General features: G+C 31.8%; 1 protein-coding gene across 2 annotated transcripts in view; it reads left to right on the top strand.

Annotated features, from left to right (window-relative positions):
• LOC107064185 (tRNA dimethylallyltransferase) overlaps window positions 1–22,106 on the top strand; it is an 89,956-nt gene that overhangs the window by 38,298 nt on the left and 29,552 nt on the right. For both annotated transcript variants that reach the window (XR_016178402.1, XM_015316595.2), the window contains exon 4: window positions 18,497–18,632. Coding sequence is in view for 1 of the 2 variants with exons in the window: in XM_015316595.2 (XP_015172081.1) it covers window positions 18,497–18,632 (136 nt within the window). In the remaining variant the exon portion in view is untranslated. The remainder of the gene's footprint in view (window positions 1–18,496; window positions 18,633–22,106) is intronic.

Below are 22,106 nucleotides of genomic sequence, written 5' to 3'. Positions count from 1 at the left end.
TGTAAAAATTACATTTCATTGTTTTTCCTTTTTTTATAGATTCGTTTAATTATTCTACTAAAAAATGTATTAGTTATATGCAGATATAAGAGAAATATATATGGACAAAAAAAAAGACTAAAAAATATGATTTTAATTTATATATATATATACTTTCAAAGGGCAATCTTTCTTAATTTTCTTCTTCATGCGTCGAAACCATTCACACAAAGTATAAGGCAAAGAAAGGAGGAAGCTTCTTCATATTTGGAGTTTTACTTTGTCGTCTCTTTGACCTCGAAGGCAACTTGTATACTATACAATAACGTTGACAACGATAAAGCAGATTATGAAGAAGACGAACGAGGGGTTTACTCGTATTATGTGTTTACACGCATTTCCTACTTTTCTTCTCTACGGCCTCTCTTCGTGCTTCATTACATTTTTCATAGTATCGTATATTCGTGAGCCACGTGGATATTCGAATATTGTGTTATATAGCAATACTATGTCACGACTTCCTGGCGCCTTAGGGGCGTGTCCTTCCGGAAACGCTACTCTCCTTGTGTTTTGATAATCACTTGAATTTCGTCGACTTCTATGTATATGTATATGTACTACATACATATCTAAGCCATTAGACTACCTCGATTAGACTATTCGATAGACCAAAATAAGGTTTCTATGTATGTTTAATGCAATTTCCGATGATTGTTCTAATCGTTTTGCAATGTTACATATATGTACGTATTGGAGAATTATATCTGTGTATGGGTTTCTTTTATGTTTTATTAATGAATTCAATTGATATTGAATAATAATATCTTATATGATTTTCATTCTATTAGATTGATTTAATGAAATTAGACCAAAGTACTTTACATTCAGATAGGTTAGATCGAAATCGATGGGTGTTTTAAACTTTAGATGAGAAAATCTATATTATTATAGTTCTCACGATATTTTGGATAGATATAAAATTGATATAACATCGAAGATGTCAGAATAATGGACAAAAAGCAAGACAAATGTGATCCCTCTGGTATCGATTGTAGAATGTCCCCCTATTTAGATAATTATTAATGAACGTGAAGGCAATCAAAATGAATGGTGTACATTAGCTATGATTATAGTGCAATAAATCTTATGTTAGAAACTTGTGGAATGTAAGATATTTATGGTCTTTCTTATTACAAAGAACGACGACTAGAAAAAGGAAATTCTCATAGATATTTTTCGATAATATTTGTTATATAATTTTGTGTCATATAATCATTTCTTTAATAGTGATTAATTATTTATGTAATATAATGAAATATATAGTTTTCATTTTAATTATTGTTTATTTAAAATTTATTTTTTTTTTAAAACAAATTTAACGGATGACAAATTTTAATTTTGAATTGATTGAGAATGGGCACGAGTATTAAATCATTCGAGATTGAAAAATTCCGGAAAGTATCGGGAAGATTTGGAGAAATCATTAATCATCGAACTTATGGTCAATGACAAGTTTTACCTTGGCCTATTTTTTTACTATCTTACTCGCTTTCCATGCTCTCTAAATTCCTACATAACGATAATCATTCTCCATTTCACATTGCTTTCGTCTCATTGATTTATAATGATTTTCATTGGTTACATTGGTAGACATATTTGTGCCCATAATTATGAAAGTGATCTAAGTCCATATATCTCTTGTTTCGAGATATTTAAAGATTTATACTTGAACACTATATGAATTCTATACAATATTGAAATAACAAACATTATCTAACGATTAATTTTTGATAATATCGTGAAAATTACATTGAATTTACTTAATTTTTAATAATGTAGTACGTAATAACTGATAAACTCATTTTTTATTAATTTTGACTTAGACTACTTTTATAATAATGGGCACATTAGTACTTAGGCTCTTAATCGAAAGTAATTTTCAATTTTACGATTATTTTCTGAGAGATAAACATGTTTATGGATCCTGGATGTAACAATAAATCAGTGTCATTCGAGTGTCTGTCTGTGCTTTACAATGAATTTATTTACCACCAATTTTGATCGGCATTTAGGTGATTCGTTGCGCTCGTTAACTTCTGTTCATGAAATAAATATCTTTGTAAACTGTGTCATAATATTATTTCAGAAGATTTACTCGTGATGTAACGAATAACTGTTGTAGATTCATCTGACTGATTCTGTTTTTTTTTCTTTTCTTTTTTTTCTTTTTCAATTAACAATCAATCATTTATAGAAAAAAAAACGATCGGAGAACGCGCAGGTAACCCCTTATTGATATATACTAATTTTAGTGAATCAGCCCTAGCGAGATAAGCCGAGACGTGGGTAATGATTTATAATCGTTTCTAAACAAATTATGTAGATCGTGATATTTGATTAGTACGGTATTGGCACGACTGGAGAAGTAACGAAGTCTACAGCTGAAAAATGTTTGATAAAAAAGGAAAGAAAAGTAAGAGGGAGTAATATGATCCTATCTTTACACACATATGTGTATATGTTCACATTACCACTTGTCGAGTAAGAATACTTTCATATTTCATTATTTTTATTTCATATTTTTTATCGATAATTACGACAATGTATTAAGTCAACAAATTAAAATACAAATAGTCTTTATTATTTACTATATATTACAAATTATTAATATTAGAAAATAAATTATTAATTAGTAGTAGCTACTAATAGTAATCTAACTAAAGTAGCAATAAAATCATTAATTAGGTAGTCGTGAATAACCCAGATGGTAGCGATGCACTATCCCATCACGACTACTAACCATCATAGGATCGAGTCCCAGCAGAGTGTAGAGACTATCCTTCATTGACTTTGACCATGGGTGAAGTCATGAGGCCGAAGTTGTGGATAACATCCTAACGTCGCACTTGACGTCAATCTGGGCTCTCATAGCGTTTAGCTCGTTACGCTGCATGTATTATTATTGGTGCAAATAATGAGTAACAAAAGAAAAGTAAGAATAAAGTTATTAAACTTGTTCTGAAAAGAAAAAGTAATTGTCTCCACTCAGTGGAAAAACAAACCAGATAAAGAGTAAGGTTTTTGTTAATCCATTGATCAACTGCTAAGAACGACTCTTCAGTAAGGCTTAAACAGGTTGATCCTACCCCCCTCCCCTTTCTCTTAACCCAAACACGTTTATTCCCTGCTCTTCATATTAAATGGTGTTGTTGTTGTTGTGTAAAGCTTGAGAATGTGATGAAATAATAATAACTGATGCTTCTTCTCCTTTTTTTTATTTTTCTTTCTTAGGAGAGATTCGAACTCCCGATTTGTTGTGGTTGTTAAGAATTTAAGATCACTAGTCGAACACCTTGCACTCTTCGCAAACACTCAGCCCATTTATATTAATTAGTAGTAGCTACTAATTAGATGGTTTGGGTTGAAAAAAAAATGTTTCGAGTTTTGATAAAAAATAAACTTTTACTTCTTTTTTTTTTTTTTTTTTTTTTGAAATAAAAGTAAGTTTAACATTTTTTATTAACGATTTTTAAACCTACCACCCGTAATCATTTTTCTTTCAATTCTTTGACTTTTTGTCCATTATCATAATTACACGCATATTGAATTTCTTTCTTATATTCTTGGTAAGAAATATTTCTGCTTTTGAATTATTGAATGCAACACTTACGTCATTAAGATTGATAATCATTCGTTTGTAGAGACATATTGTTAGTCATTCGAGTATCTTGCGATGAAAAAAAATAAAAAGTATTTAAAGGAGAGAGCTCTCGTCGACATTATCGCTCTCAATATACACCGTTTGACCCCGTCTGCTTAATAAAGCATCCGCTTTTCGACTCGGACCGCTCGGACACGCCCAACGATCCTTTCACGCTCCTTTCCCAGCATCTTTCTTTCTCTCTTTCTCTCTCTCTCTCTCTCTCTCGCAGTTCTTTTTCTTTCTCTTTCGGTCTCTTCTTGCATATTCGACCGCCTTCCGCGAAATGTTTTCGTAAGTAAGTTTACCTGCCTTTCTCTGAAGGACTCTCAATGTTTCGGTTTTGGGTTTCTCTGATTATTTGAAATCCTATTAGTCAGGATATGAAAGGTAAGATTAAAATGAATAATAACGATAATAGAGAAAAACGATTAAGAAAATGATAAAGATAGATTTGTAATAAGAAATGTAAAATACAAATACTGAATAAATATTTATTGTATAAAGTAATAATTGTATTAAGAGGTGAAGGGTAGTCAGAATTTTCAAAAGAGAGGGGGTCTAAAATAAATTTTGTCTATTTTTGGAAAATTTGATGAAGTCAAATTGAATCATTATATAATAACTCTATATTATATTTTAGGTTTATAAAATAAATTAAATTATTGCCTCTAAAGAAAATGATAAAAAACATTTATTTTTTCATACCTCCAACTCTCTACACCTAACTCCTTAATGTGTAAGCATTAATAAAATCTTATAATATCGGAAGGATTTATGAAAAATTAATCTTACTTCTGCAGATGTTAAACGAAAAAAAGATGGTCAAAATTTATTCCAATGTGAATCTCGTGAAAAATGTTTGTAGTTTTTTCGTTCTTTTTTTTTTTTTTTTCTAACAAAAATAAAGTAAAATTGGCAAAGTTGGCGAATCGGATGAAACCCCGAATTGCTGAGTTTTGGCAAAAATCGTGATCGATCGGTTAGAAAAAAAAAAAAAAAGAAGGATGATAAAAACGAAGAAGAGAATAATTTGCAGAAGTGCAGACAGATTCAAGTTTTTCATGGCTTTCGGTAGTTTTTTTCCTAGACGGTCGGATTAGTTGTTCCTTTTGTCTTTCTATCATTGAACGAAGGATGATATATTTTGAGGTAGTTCACGAGACTGCGCACAAAGAGTATTAGCCGAGAGTCTGTTGCGTGCTGTACTTGCGTTTACTGCGACATGTATGATTGATAATGCGGTGCTCTATAACCGACAGATACTTTAAATCTTCAAGATAGTATCGCGAATCACTGAGAACGATGTTGTCCGGTTTAAAATTGATCTTTACACGCCTTTTTCTATCTTTATCGATAGACCTGTCGAGTATTTTCCATTTTTTTTTTCTTTTCTTTGCGAATCAGACTTTGTAAATGAAAATAAAACTAAATCAAATTTTCTTGTTAAATACAAAAGAACGAATACAATAAATTATCTTAGCTAGTTTATAACGCGATTATCTTTGAGTTTGAAATAAAATATAAGATTATAATGAGAATTATTAAATAAATTAAAAACAAATTTAGGTCAAACGGCGGATGGTTTTCAATATGTATGCAATTAAACCAAACGATTTTAAATATAACCCATGAATGTTTTATACCATCAAGGAATTTTCGGACTTTCCAATATTAAATGGAAAATGTAATAAAAAATTATCTATCTATACTAATAGCATAATAAAGATAATTTTTAAGAAATTCTATATCTTAATGTTTCATTAAACGATAATAGAACAACTATATCATAACGTTTTATTGCTGCAAGGAACGATAAGATTCAGTGTAGTTTCGAACGATCATCATCGGAAGATTTCGAATCCCACGTGAGAAGAATTACGATCGGACAGATTGTAACATTGTTTCGATGTGGAGAGCGCGTATATCAAAGAAGGACATTATTCATAGCGGAGAGTTGGCCGTAAGGAGAACGATAAAATCGTGGAAAGTACATATCGTTGATGGTAGACGATAAAATGAGAGAGAGAAAGAGAGAAGGAGTAGGCGAATGAGGGGTGAAGTAGGGGGAGAAAACATAAGGCTGCTTTCGAAGTCTATCGAGTCAAATTTCTTGTCTTTGGAGTTTCAAAGCTTACCAACATAGAGACAAACGTACGAATAAAGTCGTTAAATCTTAGTTCAGAGCCATTCATCTTTGGCCGATTCGATCTCTTTCTCAGTGCATATTTCTCTATTGCATTCCGCTCGCTCACTCGCAGATAGGAAGCATTTAACGCAGGGAGGAAGCTCGTGATCGATAACGCGTTGGTATCCGAATAATGTGAAACTCGAAATAGGGTACTGCTAAAGTTTTCGAACCGTTAAAAAAAAGGGAATCGATAAGAACGTAAAGGAAAGGGGAGGGTAAAAAGGGGGAGAAAAGGATTCAATTAAATGGACATACCATTCGATTATTTCTATCGCGATAATAAATTTAAATGTAATATTAATAAGTAATTAATTAATAATAATAATGACGATACGCACACAAATATAGCAGCTAGAATAATACACAAATGAATTGTGATTTAATGGAAAATTGGATAAAATAATAATGTATTATATATTATAAAGATATATCAACAATTATCATCAAAAATGAAATATATAAACTCTATTAGAATATATCAATACACACAAACGAAAATAAAATAAAAGGCTGAAGATTTTATTGGATAAATGGAAACTGACTGCTCTGTCAGTATCAAATCATCATTTGCAAGTTGGACACTTAAGCAATACAAGGTAGAGTGTTATTGGGTCAGACGATTTTGGATGGACAACATTAATGATCATGAGGACAAGTTAAATCAAGAAACGGGATACTTATGAATAAAAAACTCTTGAAAAGTTCATGTATCGTCTTTTAAAAAAAATGTAATTTGAAATTGTTGACATTGCCAATTACGTGTAATTGATGATGGGAACTTTAGATTGAAACGTTTCCTCCATGGTTGGATTTAAATTGCACCGGCACGACTTTTATATAATTCGTACAGCTCTCAGTTCTCTTTACCGGGTACGATGCTCAACGTTCTTTGTATTAATTGTATAAAGATAAAAAGAGATACTTTTCATCTCGTTTTGCTTATCATTTTGTTCAACTACCTTTACAGTTATTACAAGAAGAACGTATAAACGGCGAATGACCTTTCACGGTTCGATTGAAACGCGGAACGAAGTTCTCCGTTTACGTCCAAAAAGATTCTGGCTCTCTCTCTCTCTCTCTCTTTCTCTCGTTCTTTCATTTTAAATGCATTATATCCCTCCTCGTGGAAGCTGTTTTGTAGTCAAAGAAACCGCCGTTTGTAATACGCCCTGAATTCTTTGGCTTCTGTTGTTCACTATCTAACAGTCTAAACCATGCTCTTGCTAACGTGTTCCCTTTCGTGATGTATTTATTTCTTTACATTACTTTATTTCCTCACCGCTCTACTTCCTTTCGATAGATACCATACCCTCGTTATTTTTTATCCATCTAATATAAATACAGATATCTAGTTCACGTTATTTCGCATTTTGGTCAACCGATAATATCGTCCTCTTGTGCTGTAATAAATAAATAAATTCTATTCTATTTCGAACTGTGAGTGATTTTTGTTCGAATGAATCACACTATCTAATTTTTCAGTATGCTGAATCATTTTGATATTTATTTTATCAATTCAGTATTCTCGAAATATAATATCTTATATTTAAGTTTATTAATTAAAAATGTACAATTCCATTTAATAAAATCTAACAATTATCTTCGAATAACAAACAATCATTGTTAGAAACGTTCCCTTATCTGATACATATCTATGATTATTTCAACAAAAAGATAAGACATTCTTTTCCTTTCTCCGATCCATTTATTTATCACAGTTTATTCACAATTTATATCCATTTTCGAGAATACCTGAGAGGAAGTGTAGGTAAAACGGATTTGATTTTCGAAGAAGAAGAAGAAGAAGGAAGAAAAAGAAACGGTAGTTTACGCCATACAAATCGTCACTGAATATTTCTTTTCTGAACAAGGAAGGACTCGTACACACATAGAAACAAAATGACTTGAGAAGGGTAAAGGAAACGTAAAGAAAAAAGAAAAAAAAGGAAAAAGGACGAGATCGTCGGATGTAGCGCTGAGTGGAAGAAATAAAATGTCCAGACGCTTGAGAAAGTAAGAAGGGAAAAGTAAGGAGAAAATATTCCGAATGCGCAACGCTGAGACAGGCCCTCGCAATCACTGTTTGAATCTTTGCCAAGTACGGCACTACCCCCACCCTTAAAATCTACACAAATATACGAGCGAACGGGCGCGCATGCACACACACACACACACACACACACACACACACACACACACACACACACAGATGAACACATATACAAAGAGACTTTCATCGATTTGGAACTACCCCCTTTCCGTGCACTTCTACAGTCGCCGTCTAGCATTTCTCTTTTCCTCTTGTACATACCCAGAATCGGCAGTTTTCCTAAACACGAGACGATTTCACGAGACATAACCGCCAATAATATTTGACGAATATATCCAGTTTCTTTATCCGGTCTAGACGACATTAAGCCGTCGTAAAGCATAAATGCACATAAGTTCAAATTCCAGAACACAGTTAACTAGACCACGTTTCTCACGTTCGATTTACTCGAATCTAGGCACTCCTTTTTTGGCCGATATACAATACACACTTCACAGGGGTGGAATGGATTAAGTGATTATTCTTCTTTCTTTTTTCTTTTTCTCTTTCTAGTACCTTTTTTTTTTTTTAACGTTAATTCGTTCCTGTTCCCGAGATGAGAGGGTGTCTTTTTCCTGTTCTCGTTCAGTATTGTTGGGGGTTGTTTAATTAGTTTTTTCCTTTTTCCTTCTCCCTTTTTTCTTTCTTTTTCTTTCTCTCTCTCTCTCTTTCTCTCTTTCTTTCTCATTTTTCTCGTTTGTTGAAGAGTTCGTTCGATACCAGGCTAATTGCTTAAGATCGAATTCATTTTGTCGATCTAGTTATCGGAGGGTAAGAGTTTTGAAAAGAGGGAGGGCAAAGGGGAAAGAAATCTCGAATTGTTTTCGAAGGTTCTTTTTCTCTCTATTTTGTGTTTATTAATCCGTTAAGTGAATTCATAAACTTTACTGAATAAACATCGATAAACGTTATTGCACTCTTTATGATTGTTTTGCTTTCAACTTCATTAAGTGCGATTGAATATCTACATTATCAAAAGTAACTTTAGATAGGAGAAATCGGTACTCGAGTATCTGTTTCATTGGCGATAAAATTAAACGATCTGCAAACTCGAGCACGATTGTGCTAATGTTGCAATTCCATGACTTCTTACATCACTATTATCATTATCAGCTGCTACTTCAATTTCATCATTATTATTATATTTTCATTCTTATGTTTCTATTTTTTTTTCTTTGTTCAATCCCATTTGGTTACAATAGATCATCATAACAAACAATCAATTTAATGTACACTATCGGTAGGGTATGATCAAATAATCGAAGAAGAATCGAGATTTAAAGTCGACGATCGGATCGATAGTATTAAGCACGTGGCCTTGTTCTTCTTTTCGATCATCGCTTTTTAAATCGTATGTTACAAACGTAACAGTATTGCTGTCATCGACCTTAAGTTTTTTATTTTATTTTATTTTTTGTTTCGACGAACTTTCTCATATCCACAGCAAGAGATATGTTTTTTAAGGGCGCTCGGAATATTTTCGTCGAATAAAAACGCGTGGGGTATACCACGTGTAACGATCAACGAGAAAACGTTCTGCAAATGAGTTCGATTTATACTATAATCATTCAGATCATTTGTGTGGTTAGATTTTTATTAATATTTTCAATCATCAAAAAGAACTTTCAAAAATAAATCTAATAAAGACATGTATTTTACTTTATATATATATATATTTTTTTTTTTAAAGAAAGTTATTTATTCCTGAAGTAACTAGCTCTCTAGTTTGTGTTACGATCGATGTATTCGAACATTGAAACGATTGAACTCATTGGAACGCCAGATAACCATAATGCGTAATATTTCCTGCAATTCCGTTACATAATCCTTTAGGTATATAATACTTATGTGTAAATATCTATCTATATATATATATGAATTGTATATCGAGTGAATTTTACTTTGCCACTAGCTCGATCATTATCGAACAACGGTGATCATTCACGTCGTTAAATAATAGGCGACATGTCTCGATAGAGTAGACTTATCGGTAAATTAATACATTTTCCGTTCAATAGAATTCAAACACATCATACTGTTTTCTAAGTTGTTTAAAACATATTATCATTTTTTCTCTCATTCTTTATTTTTCTTTTTCTTTTTTTTTTGTATTTTCCATTCGTTACTCGCTCGTATCGGACACTTATGTATATATTTATTCACATGGTCTTATAAACTATTATTCAATCGGATAAAAATAGTATAAAGAATATAATTAGAACTTGGATGATTTTTTGGAAAATGTTTATACAAAGTGGAACGTTTTATCGTGTTATGTCAGAAAAAAATATATCTGATTTGTTATCACTGATGACATCGATTATGATAATAAGAATATAAAGATGATATAATGAGGTAAATGCAAAGACAAAAATAAGGGAAATCACCGTTAACCGTTTTTAGTTGGAAATCTATTGTCGAGGTACGAGTGGGTGTTGCAACATGACGTGTGCATGTACATATATGTTTGTATATACAATATATATAAATATATATATATATATATAGATGTATGACACAGAACGGAATATACTGTTTAAACGTTCCAGGAGAAACACGAAGAACTACATCGCGCATAGCACCGTTACGTAACGTTCGGGTAGGGCGTGTTCCAGCTGATAAATTCCATAACGATTGGAGTATGCGATAAGTAGGATTTAAGATTGAGAGTGTCGATTTGATTTTCTCGAAGAAAAATTTTTGAGGATGATGAGATTGAATTTATTCTATACTTGGATCGATTATACATAATTAAATAGATTAGAAAAAGTGTTTTATTTTTTTTTTTATTTAAGAATTAAATAATCATACATTTGTGTTTATTTTCGAAACTGATATGATTTGTTGACAAAAATTTATTTAATTATTATTTTGTAATGTTACATATCAATTGAAAAAAAAAACCAGGATACTTGTAGGAATGATTAATTATTAATTTTAATTATATTGTCTATTTTTAATTGAATTTAATAATAATGATAAATATTCGATTATCATTATTTACAAAGTTACGTGAAGAAAATAATATTTTTCAAGTTATAAATATCATCTATATGATATTATATCCGTGCTTTCTTGTATGTACTGTCTTATCTTTATTTCTTTCTTTTTTTTTTTTTTTGTACATTATAAAAATAACTATTTGCGAAGAAAAACGTCAGAAGTCGAAGTTTTCATACGGAAATGATTCGTATTATACGTATCGCTTGTTTTTTCGCTTGATTTCTTTTTTAATCACTTTTTTCACGTCACTGCTGACCCATAAAAATGATACTTTCGTGCGTCAAGGTTCGCACAGTTATCAGATAACTTGGCTTATACTTCGTAGGATAAAGTTAACACGCAAGGTGATCTTTTTGCGAGTCGCGACATTACACGCGAAACGTCAATGAAATCGTCGATCTATATTGCATCGATATACACGTTATTTCAATTTAATGTTATTTTTACGATTGTACGTATGTGTATTTACGTATCTAGAGAAGAGAAAAATTTTTTATTATTTAATTTTATTCGAATAACTTTCTTGTGATAATTTTCAACTAGTCGATTGCGCAGGTGTTGAAAAACTATGACGAAGTTGTGTTAACATGAGTATAATAAAAACATGTTAAATACAAGAAGATAGGATAATAACTATTAAATAATGTATGATAAATTATGTGATCGTTTGATTGTAGAAGAAAATAATTGTACCCGCATAATGTGATCAGAAAAGGGTAATAAAAAGCAGCTGTTGACTCTAAAAAACCCTTCCAATGTATGTATACTAGTATGTATATGTATAAGTATGAAATTGCATTGAAACGAAAAAATTTGGTCGATTAATTTGAACGAGTATAGTAAAAGTAAGCAAAGCAATATAGTAGGACCCTGTCTTTGATTGGAGTGAAAATAAAATTTTATTCATTTCCATTTAACGCGAGTAAGCATGCGTAACAAGCAAGCGGCTGTGCGAACAGGGCCCTGGCTGACCCACAAAAGCCATGCTTTCAGGTCTCTGGAGTGAATGGATCGTCCAATAATTCCATTGGTTTGTAACCTACACATACATAGACGAAAATTTTGCGACGTTGAAAGAATTCGATCTCGCATTGATAATAATGGTTTCTGTAACTATAAAACAGATCATTTATATAAAAGGGCACATATCTTTTAATAACTTTGTTCGAGTTCTTTCGTTCGGCTTTTGATCAACGTATTTTGCCAAGTCATCAAAGTGTATTTCAATTGGTTTTTTTTTTTTTTACTTTTCTTCATCTTAGTATCTCGAAGGTAACTCAATCGTATTTCTACTAGATCTTTTTATAATATAAATGTGTCTATATAGGTATTATAATTTAAAAATCATTTTCTTTGTACAGTTACTCGAGTAATAATAATCGCTTACCAGATTTTGTCAGCTTGATTCATAAAGTAGATTGTTGGCTTCGCTATTTAATTATCGCGACAAATAACGTCGTCGATATAATTTATGACATTTTCTGTTCCTATCTCGTAGTAAGACACATAAAGATCTTTTCTAGTCCTGATTTGATCATAGAGAATCGATCTAACCGTTCACATCAAAAGTGATTAAATTCATCGAAACGATCATTTTACTACTATGATCGCATTTACGCGAGTTTGCAAATTTTTTTTCTTTTCTCAATAATTAATATATGCATTTAATGGAGAATAGGTTCGTGTCATTTTTCTTCATCTGATATTTTAATGATGGTATATTATTTATGTACTATATCATGGATACTTTATTTAACGATACCACGATCATTTCTATCGTATGTTAAACCCTTGTCTATGTTATATAATCATTTGTCTGTTAGTTTTCTAATGGATAGTAGTCATTTAGAAAATTGTGTCTTAAGTGTTAAAATAGTAAAACATTTATAGTCACTCAAAAATAATATTATATGAACAACAATTGTTGTTTCTCTTTTTCTCATTTTCTTGCGTCTGTTCTAGAATCTTTATCGATAATAACGAATTTTTCGAAGAATATGAAATCACGTGGGAGGAATTCTCATCGACAATTTTAAAAGCTGTTGTTTCGAGTATCGATCGCGATATTCGACAATTCTTAAAATTTACTAAACTGTTCGATAAATTATTTTGCAGGATTATCATTGATTTGGAAATGATTCTTTCCTACTACGAAAATGTTACATCAAAATTTAACGAAGTTTTTACTTTATGGACAACGAAGAAAAATGTCACTTATATAATTCATAAAGATAAAAAAAAAAAAAATAAACGATTAGGTGAAAAATGAATAATCGGTGAACGGTATCGAAATGATACACTATGCAGTGAGCTCCCTAACGATAACTGTGCAAACCTTGTTCGATTCTCTCTCGGTGATTCGTTGTATATCGTATTTTGTGTATGTGTATGTGTATATGGATATGTGTGTGTGTCGATTTCTTGCGACGCACGGTCTGAGAAGCATAATGCCGTTAACACAAAATATGCAAGGAGAACGTACGCGGCAGATAATACGAGATTAGGATTTTACGAGCGGCTCCGTGCAAAAGGCCACTTTCCACTCGACTTTTTTTTTACAGGTGAACACTCGTTGCGATAAATCCTTCCTATTGCCGTGTACGTACAACGTGTTCATGAGTTTGCGATAACCATTCGCAGAAAGAAAGAAAAAGAGAGTAATGAGGGAGAGAAAGGGATAACATTTGTTTAAGGTCTTTCATTGTGAATATTTTTGTGTTTAGATATTGTTTTAATTTCTTTTTTTTTGTTTTGTTTGATTTGATGTAAAACTATTTTTTCTCTTTGATTTTGTGATTCAATAGTTATTAGATCTTGATACATCTTGTATATATATATTTCACGTACAAATTGATACATGATGAGTACAAATAATACAATAATTTAAAAAATCTGAAAGAAATCTAAAATATTTGTACAATTTTATATGCATTATAATATCTTTAAAGGTCCGTTCCTATTTAACAAACAAAAATATATAACAATTTATGGATCATAAGCCACCGGAAAATTAGTTTCTAAAGTACATCATAAATTAATTATTCTATATTTTAAACAAAATATTTATAAATTTTATGAGACAATAGATAAAATAAAAATAAATTTTAATAAAATAAACTACCAATATACATTAAAATATAAAACAAAAAATAAAATTACATTAATAGTAATACCACTGATTAATAATCGTTTATTTTTACTTTATCTATTGTCTCATAAAATTTAGAAATATTTTGTTTAAAATATAGAATAATTAATTTATGATATACTTTAGAAACTAATTTTATAGTATATCGTACGTATAGGCGACGATCCAGATTTTCTAGCTAGCGGTGCTATTTCGCTAGAAGTACTGCTATCTATTTTGAACGTTCTATGATAGTTAGGATGGCATTTTCTAAAAATATAAAGTCTAGATAATTTGTCGAGTGGTTGAAACGAACTATTCGTTTCTTTGTTACTCTTGCTCTTGTTGAATGATATTTGCTGCTACTAATGCTTTGTCCTAATATTAAATTATAATTTTTATTAATAACTTCATTATTCTACGTATAAAAAGGAGAAGAAACATTTTCTAAACTTGATAAGTATGTAGCGAGTTGAAAATTAAAATAGACAAGTAGCGCCATAGAAAAGATGAAGAAATAAAGAAGAGCGTAGAGATAGAAGAAAGATCTCTGTGTCATCAATTTCAAACTGTATGAAATAATAAAAATGTGAATTTACAAAAATACACTGTCATCTGTTGTCCTTCAACTCGACTCCTACGCGTTCAAGTCAAATAAGCTATAATATGTAATAATTTATGGACAAGTAAAAAGTAGAGAAAAGTAGGATGATAAAAAGATAAAAATAAAAGAAAAAGAAAAGAAAAAAAGAAATGGCGTTGTCTCGAGGGTTTTCCAAAGCCTATGTGCCGGTGGCATTTGCTATCGCAAGAAGGAAATCGGTACACCTTGAAAAAAAAGAAAAGAAAAAAATGAAACTTGGAAAGAGCAGTGGCCTCTCAGAGGAAGGCAGACTCCACGTGGCAATGACAGGAGTACCTGCTTGGCCAAGGTTGAGCCAAGACGAGAAAGCGTCGTGGCTAAAATCTATCTTCCCTTCTGAGTGATCCTGGATTGATGCCAAAGAAACCGGCAGACGTTAGTCATCCCGCGGGAGCTAGAATTGTGGGAAGAAAGTCGAACACCGAGGGAGAGAGAGAAAAGAATTGACTTGGTTCGTCTTCGTCGACTTCCTCGTTGCTCGGTGGAGCGACCGCGGTTGGCTAATAAAAGACAAGGGTAACGTAATTCCACCCGCACTCCAATAATAGTACCAACGTTAAACGATGCTTCCGTGGTTGGTATGCTGGTCGCAGACACTTTCCTCTAACGAAGATGTGCGTACATTCTCGTCACATAATTATTAACTTTGTCTTCTACTGCTTCGTATATATATATATACGCTTTTGTTCAAACTTTTGTTCAAATAATTTATTTATATATCTTTTCATAGTAGCGACGTTAAAAAGTATCTGTAAAAGAAGATCATTGATTTATTTTAAATAATATATTTGTAATATTTCAATTTTGATAAATTCACTTTTGAGGTACACTCTTGCTATGATCTGTAATTAGTATATTTAGAAAACAGTAAATAAATGATAACAAATGTATTTAAAAAAGGGACCCCATTGCGAGAAATGGGATCGATTTATGATGAATTTTTTCTCCATATATATATATATATATATATATATTCAGAGAAGAAATAAAGTAAGTAATACGTTGGAATTAGTCATGGTGTAAAATAAAAGCGTTTGATGCGTCAAATGGCAAATTCGATGAGACAAGAAGTCCTTTTTTATCATTATTGGCAGAAAATCAGCAACTGGACTGTCGTGGGAGGAATACGTTAAAAAGACGTGTATTCGTGGATTAAGTTGTCCGAGAGAAAGTCGACTTTTCCATTCACTTGGCATAGCCCTCCCACCTCGCGCCTTTTCCAATTCCTACCGATTACACGGCCACTGAGAGAGATTACACAACAACGTTGTTGGACGACTTGTAGCTCGAAGGAGAGAAAGAACGAACGAATGAATGTATGAACGAACGAACGAACGAACGAACGAACGAACGAACGAACGAACGAACGAACGAACGAACGAACGAACGAACGAAACGAGGACCTGGGGATATCGATATGGGTCAGAATCGATGATAAAGTTGCCTTCAAAGAGTTCGAGTTTAGAGATACCGATATTTTTCTTCTCGACATTTCGCAAGAGTCAGCGTTTAATTAATCAAAAACCATCCGAACGAGAGCGTTTTTGGAAATTGCGTGTTTGCCAAACTAACACGTTTCTCTATACTATTTATTTTCTCATTACTCGAGTCGATTAAATTTAAGATGTGTAATTAATTCATTGAAAACGTTGCTTAAGATTAACCATTTCGTTATAATACGTTTCTAATTAAATTTCTTACGAATCATTACAAATAAACGAAATATTTGGTTAATGATCGACACATCATTGAATTTTTTTGTTATTTAATTTTTTAATGAATATAACACGATCTATAATAATATATTTGTAGAAATATTATTGTAATATTACAATAATTATATTGTAATAATACAATAATTATATGTAATAATATTACAATAAATTGAAGGTATTCAATTTTATCGAATACTCAACTTTATTTGTATTAGTATTTATACATTTACGTATTAATTATAAAACATTTTTGTAAAAGACAAAATTTTTCGATTTGGAAGAAAGATAGAACACTCAGGACAGATGTTTAGGTTATCAATTTTCTAATCATCATGATGTAAATAATGTTGAAAATAGAATAAATTATCGAATCTTGTATAAACGAGAAGATACTTTTGACAAGACAGTTTCTTCACTTTAGATATCACAGAAGAAGTTAAAAAGAATGAATTATAAATGTATTAACATTCAAAATGTACATAGAAATTCGTTGAATATCTAATTTTGATTAGAAATGTTCCTTAAATAAGTAATGGGAAAGAAATAAAAAAGAAATAAAAAAGAAATAAATAAGAAAAAAAGAACGTTTTTTTTCTTTTTTGAAAAAAAAAAGCAAAGAGAGAAACATGCGAAGGTAGAAGCAACGTGAGATCGAAGAAACGCTTTCGAAAAATTCCTATAACGTGGCTCCTTTTGCTTGTCGCTGGCGGATTCCAGCAGCTGATCGGATTTCGTTGATGTCGATCGGTGAGCGGACGACACGCGACTCGTACGACGACTCTCAAGGAGGACTCCCAAGGAGTCGATTCTTGACGACAGCTGAAATCGAGGACGACTTGATCTCAGAGTCCAACCAAACAACCTTCGAATTTTTCGGAGTAACTCGAGGCGGAAGACTTTCTTTCCAACGTTCATGGGAACGAAAGAGAGCCCAAAAATGAATGTTTCCTTATACGTTGAAAATATCTCTCCAACTGAATTCAATTTTCATCTGCTGCATGACCCAATAAATTTATCTTTTTCTTTATTTTTCATTACTCTTTCTTAATTTCATTAATATCAAACATAAGTAAAGAAAGAAAGAAAAAAAAAAGCAAGAGTTTTATCTCGTTTTTTCAAAATACTCTATGACGAATAAAATATAATCTATAATCGACTTTTGAAAATTTTTTCGCTTATTTCTCGAATATCCTACATGCAGGGTAGTATTATGGTAGGAAAACAAACTCGGAAATTTCCAACCGGTTGAAATGAGATGAAACGACGCGGTTTTTTTTACTGAGTATCCTACTTTAACAGAGAAATGAGACTAAAATGTGCACGAGGAGAGAAAGAGACGTTGCTATTATCGATGATGTCAGAGAACGTACGATTTCCAAAGCGAAGGAGGAGGAGGAGGAGGAGGGGGGAGGAGGAGGGGGAGGAGGAGGAGGAGGAGGTCTCTATAACCTAGGCCAATAAATTTAGGAGGATTGACGCTGGTCGGTCGTTTACCCGTTCCATTTCATTCGGGTCGGATCGTTAAATGGGTTCTCTCCTTTTTCATTGCCTTTTCTTTTTTTTTTTACATTTGTTTTTCTGTAAAATGTTGAAAGTCTGTATTTTGAATCTTCACAAAAATAGAAAAAAGGGCAATGTTTTGAACTATTGATGGTACATAATTCTTTATCCGAGGTAGAAATTAGACGATGTATAGTAGATGATTTAGGCAGCCAGGTCGCGAAAGGACAGAGTCGCTAATTTTGGCTTAAGACTCCGTCAGCTCCCATTTCCAATGCTTATCTTTTATTAAACGTGAAACGGAAAATAGTTCACCATTTCGAACGTCGAAATTAGATCTTACTTTTAAATGAGAATGTCTTATTTTTGAGAAATAAATGAAAATGAGTTCTTTTGTAGAAATTTTTCATATAAGTGTCCTTATGAAATATTACGTTACCCTTAAATAATTATAATTGACGAGAACGATTTTTATTCATTTTCAAATCTTACGCGTATTTTTTCTCCTTTTTATTTTATACTTCTTTGTTTTTATTAATTTTCTTACAGATCTTTGGAAGTTTTCGAGCAATGCGGAATAACGCATAGCGAAATTTTAAAAAAACAACGAATGGAAGGTGGCTCAGGTTTAGGAGGTCCCTTGCGTTATCCTAATGCGATTATTTTATTGCTACGATGCGATAAGGTAAGTTATTTTTTTTTTTTATCATTCGAATCTATTTCATATTAAAAAATTTCATGTTAATGTGTTAATATTAACGTTCTCTAATATTCGAGTAACTTTTTGATTAACGATTAATAGGAATGATTTAATATAAATTTAAATGTAGAGTAACAAAGAGAAGAAAATTGAAAAGAATTGGAGCGCTTTCACTCTGAAACAAAATAAATCCTTTTTCAGAGAGCATCGATCCTTCTTCTTGATAAACGTAGCTTTCCGCTATAATCTATACTCTATTTGGGAAGACATTCGCGTAATCGATAGTAAAGCAATGTCCAAAGTGTCTTCGTAAATATTTCAAACTCGGTGTCCTAGATTTTCTACACGTTACAAATTCAAAATCCACGAAAGCTAGAAATTATTCGGGCTCTTTCGCTTCCGAGATTTCAAGATCGAAAAGTCTATTCTTTTACTGTTCGCTGATAGTTCTGAAGATACATCTTGAAGCGAACCTTTATTGAAGTGAAAACTTCTTTAGAATGGGAGTGATCTGAAAAGTGAATAAACGGAAACGGAGCTATGTAACAAAGCTATGAAACGGCTGCCATACTACATAATGAGAGAAAAAGAGACAAACATAGGACTTGTGGTTTAAACTACTTAGTGGTTTTGGTACTACATACAAGGTACTTAGAGGTTTTTTCCGAAAAGTAGTGAGGTTTTTTCCGAAAAGTAGTGAGGTTTTTTCCGAAAAGTAGTGAGGTTTTTACTAGACTAACAGAGGTGTTTTGTTACCATGCATTTTTAAGTTATCAAAAGCAACTTGTCTTATTTTTTTGAATTGAGAACTTGCTTGCTGTGTAATATGTTATCTATTTATATATGTTTTCAATAAAACGTATAATAATTTTTGAATGTGATAGCAATAATATAATAATAATAATATAACAAATAAACCCAACAATTGTCCTACTCCTGATATTCTGCAGTCGTCTCTTTCTCTCGAAACTTAGTTTTTCGAAGGTTTCACTTCTAACACGTGTGATCTCCCTACATGATATTTTTTTTACTTTCCTTTTTTTCTTCTTTTCATACGACAGGGAACTTCCACTAGGGGGACCATTACATCGAACGTTGTATAATCGGAAGAAGAACAAGTATTACATTTTACAAACAAACACTATTCGCAACCGGATGAATACGATTCATTTCTAGTAATGAATTTTTAATATCTAATCTTTAATTATATCTTTTTATGTAAAATTCGTAATTTATTTAAATCTACTGCAAATAGCCCAATAATATCATTTTCATACTAAAAACATTTACACACAATATATAATTAAGAATTTAACCATTTTTTCATTAATTATACACTAGTTAATATTATTATTAAAACTATTCAATTATTAATAGGACTAGAAAAAAAGAAATTAAGTATCTCCAAAGACGTATCTATGAAGTATATCTTTTGAAAATTAAATACCAGGAATGATATTTATGTGTGTTTATATAGTGTAGACAGGAAATCGTTCACGCTTGTAGATATTATAAATATATAAATGAATAAATATCACACTTAGGTTGCACACGTGTAGCTCTGATTACAAGACAGCCTATATAAAGTTACCGAATCTAATGCTCATACTGCTGTTTTACGCTAACTTGAGAAACAAGTAGGTGCTGCGTACGCAAGATCATATTGTTGTTACTTCATCGAGAACATTAAAGGTAGCCGCTATGCAGGATAAACTCGCAACCGGAAGTTTTAATTACAGCAAAGTACCATAATAACGATCTCTCGTATTCGTTTATTCGAATGCAGTATATTTAAAATCGATTTTTGTCATTCTTCTCTCCTTCTAACGATTAAATGTACCCTGGAGAAATTGGACGATTTTTATTCCTCTAGTTTTCGTTTTATTTTGTTTTTCGTATTTAATTCCTCTCAATTTTGTACGTTAATACATTTGTATGTATTCGTTCATTTGTTATAATTTACGGTTAAATCGTTTTCGATCTTCTCGGTGAAACTAAAAACGTAATCGTTCGCGTTTAATTCTCCTCTTTCTTTTCATTTTTATTTCTCTTTGTATTCGTTCGTTATTCCCATCATCGTAATCTTGGTAGTGCGGTATTATTAGACATGAAAGTTTAATGGGTTACGAGCAAAGTTTATATCCATCTGGCATGTACGTTCTCATGAATCACGAGAATCGACACTTTTTAATTACGACAACGATCGTATTCCACGGATGTAATAATTGAACTTGATGCGAAATATTTTCTTCCAGATAAATCTTTGCTTTTGTTATTGTGGGATATTTCGACATAAACGTTTTATGTTCCTATCCAATATTTTACTCGTAATACGATATAAAACATTTAAATAGCTATTAAAAGAATTTATCAAACTATCCTATGCATTAAAATAAAATAACTAAAAAGAATTATAAGGATGTAATACTAATTAATAGTAATAATAGTTAATTTATTTCTTTCGATGTCCCAAGTTAAGTATGAATTAAAATTTTCTACGTTCGCGTATAATAAAATAATTAATAAATAAATAGGGGGGAAATAAAAGAAATAAATAAAGATTGGAAATCGAAATCAAATTATTGACGAAAGAGTAAGCACAAGTGCCCAAAGGTTTTGCCAGTATAGAGGCGGTGGCGGCGGCAGCAATTGAAACAGCAGCGTTATTCTGACAAAAGTGCCGTTACTTAACGCCACGTCGGTTTCAGGGAAAGTTCGAAGTAGTCGAGTTGGTCGTTCGATCGCATGCTCGTTCGATCTTACGTAGATTTCCACGGGGCACTCGCTCGGAAAGAAATTCTCCAACGGTTCAAACGTTCTTAGGCTACTTTACCTCCGGAGGCTGTAAACGAGGCTGACAAGGCCGACTACGATCGACCACTACTACTTACTTCCGATTTCGAAAGGTTCTCGCGGTTCGACGACTAGGTGGTATCGATCGGTTGGCCGGCCACGTTGAGGTATTTGTGTCGGTGCCCCGTGGATTTTAATTCCTCCATGGAACTCGGATAGATTTCGATCGGATAATTGGACCTTACTTTCGTGCGTTTGTACCTGCCTTTCGTTTCGTTTAGTTTCGTTTCGTTTACCCTTCGCTTGAGGTTAAACAGGTATCGTGTTGTGTTTCGAACATGCTTTGAAAAATGGTACCAATGGACCGACAATCTAAATAGCCTTATACTATTATATTTTCGAACAATTTCTATTTAAAAAATAATCTCATTTTTCATTAAATCTCTTGCCGTCTTATCGAAATCATACTAAATGATAAGAAATTATTAATATTAACGATGGCTTATTTCGAGTATTTAATAATTTCTGTTTCTTGTTTTGTATATTTATTTTAAAGATTGTTTAATGATATATATTACAAAATTTAATATTTGATATCAAACCTAGGTAGAGAGAATATGTATTATATATTTATTAAACAGCATAGATGATATTTATAAAATTTCG

This window comes from Polistes dominula, unplaced genomic scaffold (assembly GCF_049000335.1).
Source record: "Polistes dominula isolate Pdom_NZ unplaced genomic scaffold, Pdom_raw_medaka contig_77, whole genome shotgun sequence".
Classification (NCBI taxonomy): domain Eukaryota; kingdom Metazoa; phylum Arthropoda; class Insecta; order Hymenoptera; family Vespidae; genus Polistes; species Polistes dominula.
Note: the sequence above shows the minus strand (reverse complement) of the source record. Positions and strands in the feature narration are given on the sequence as shown.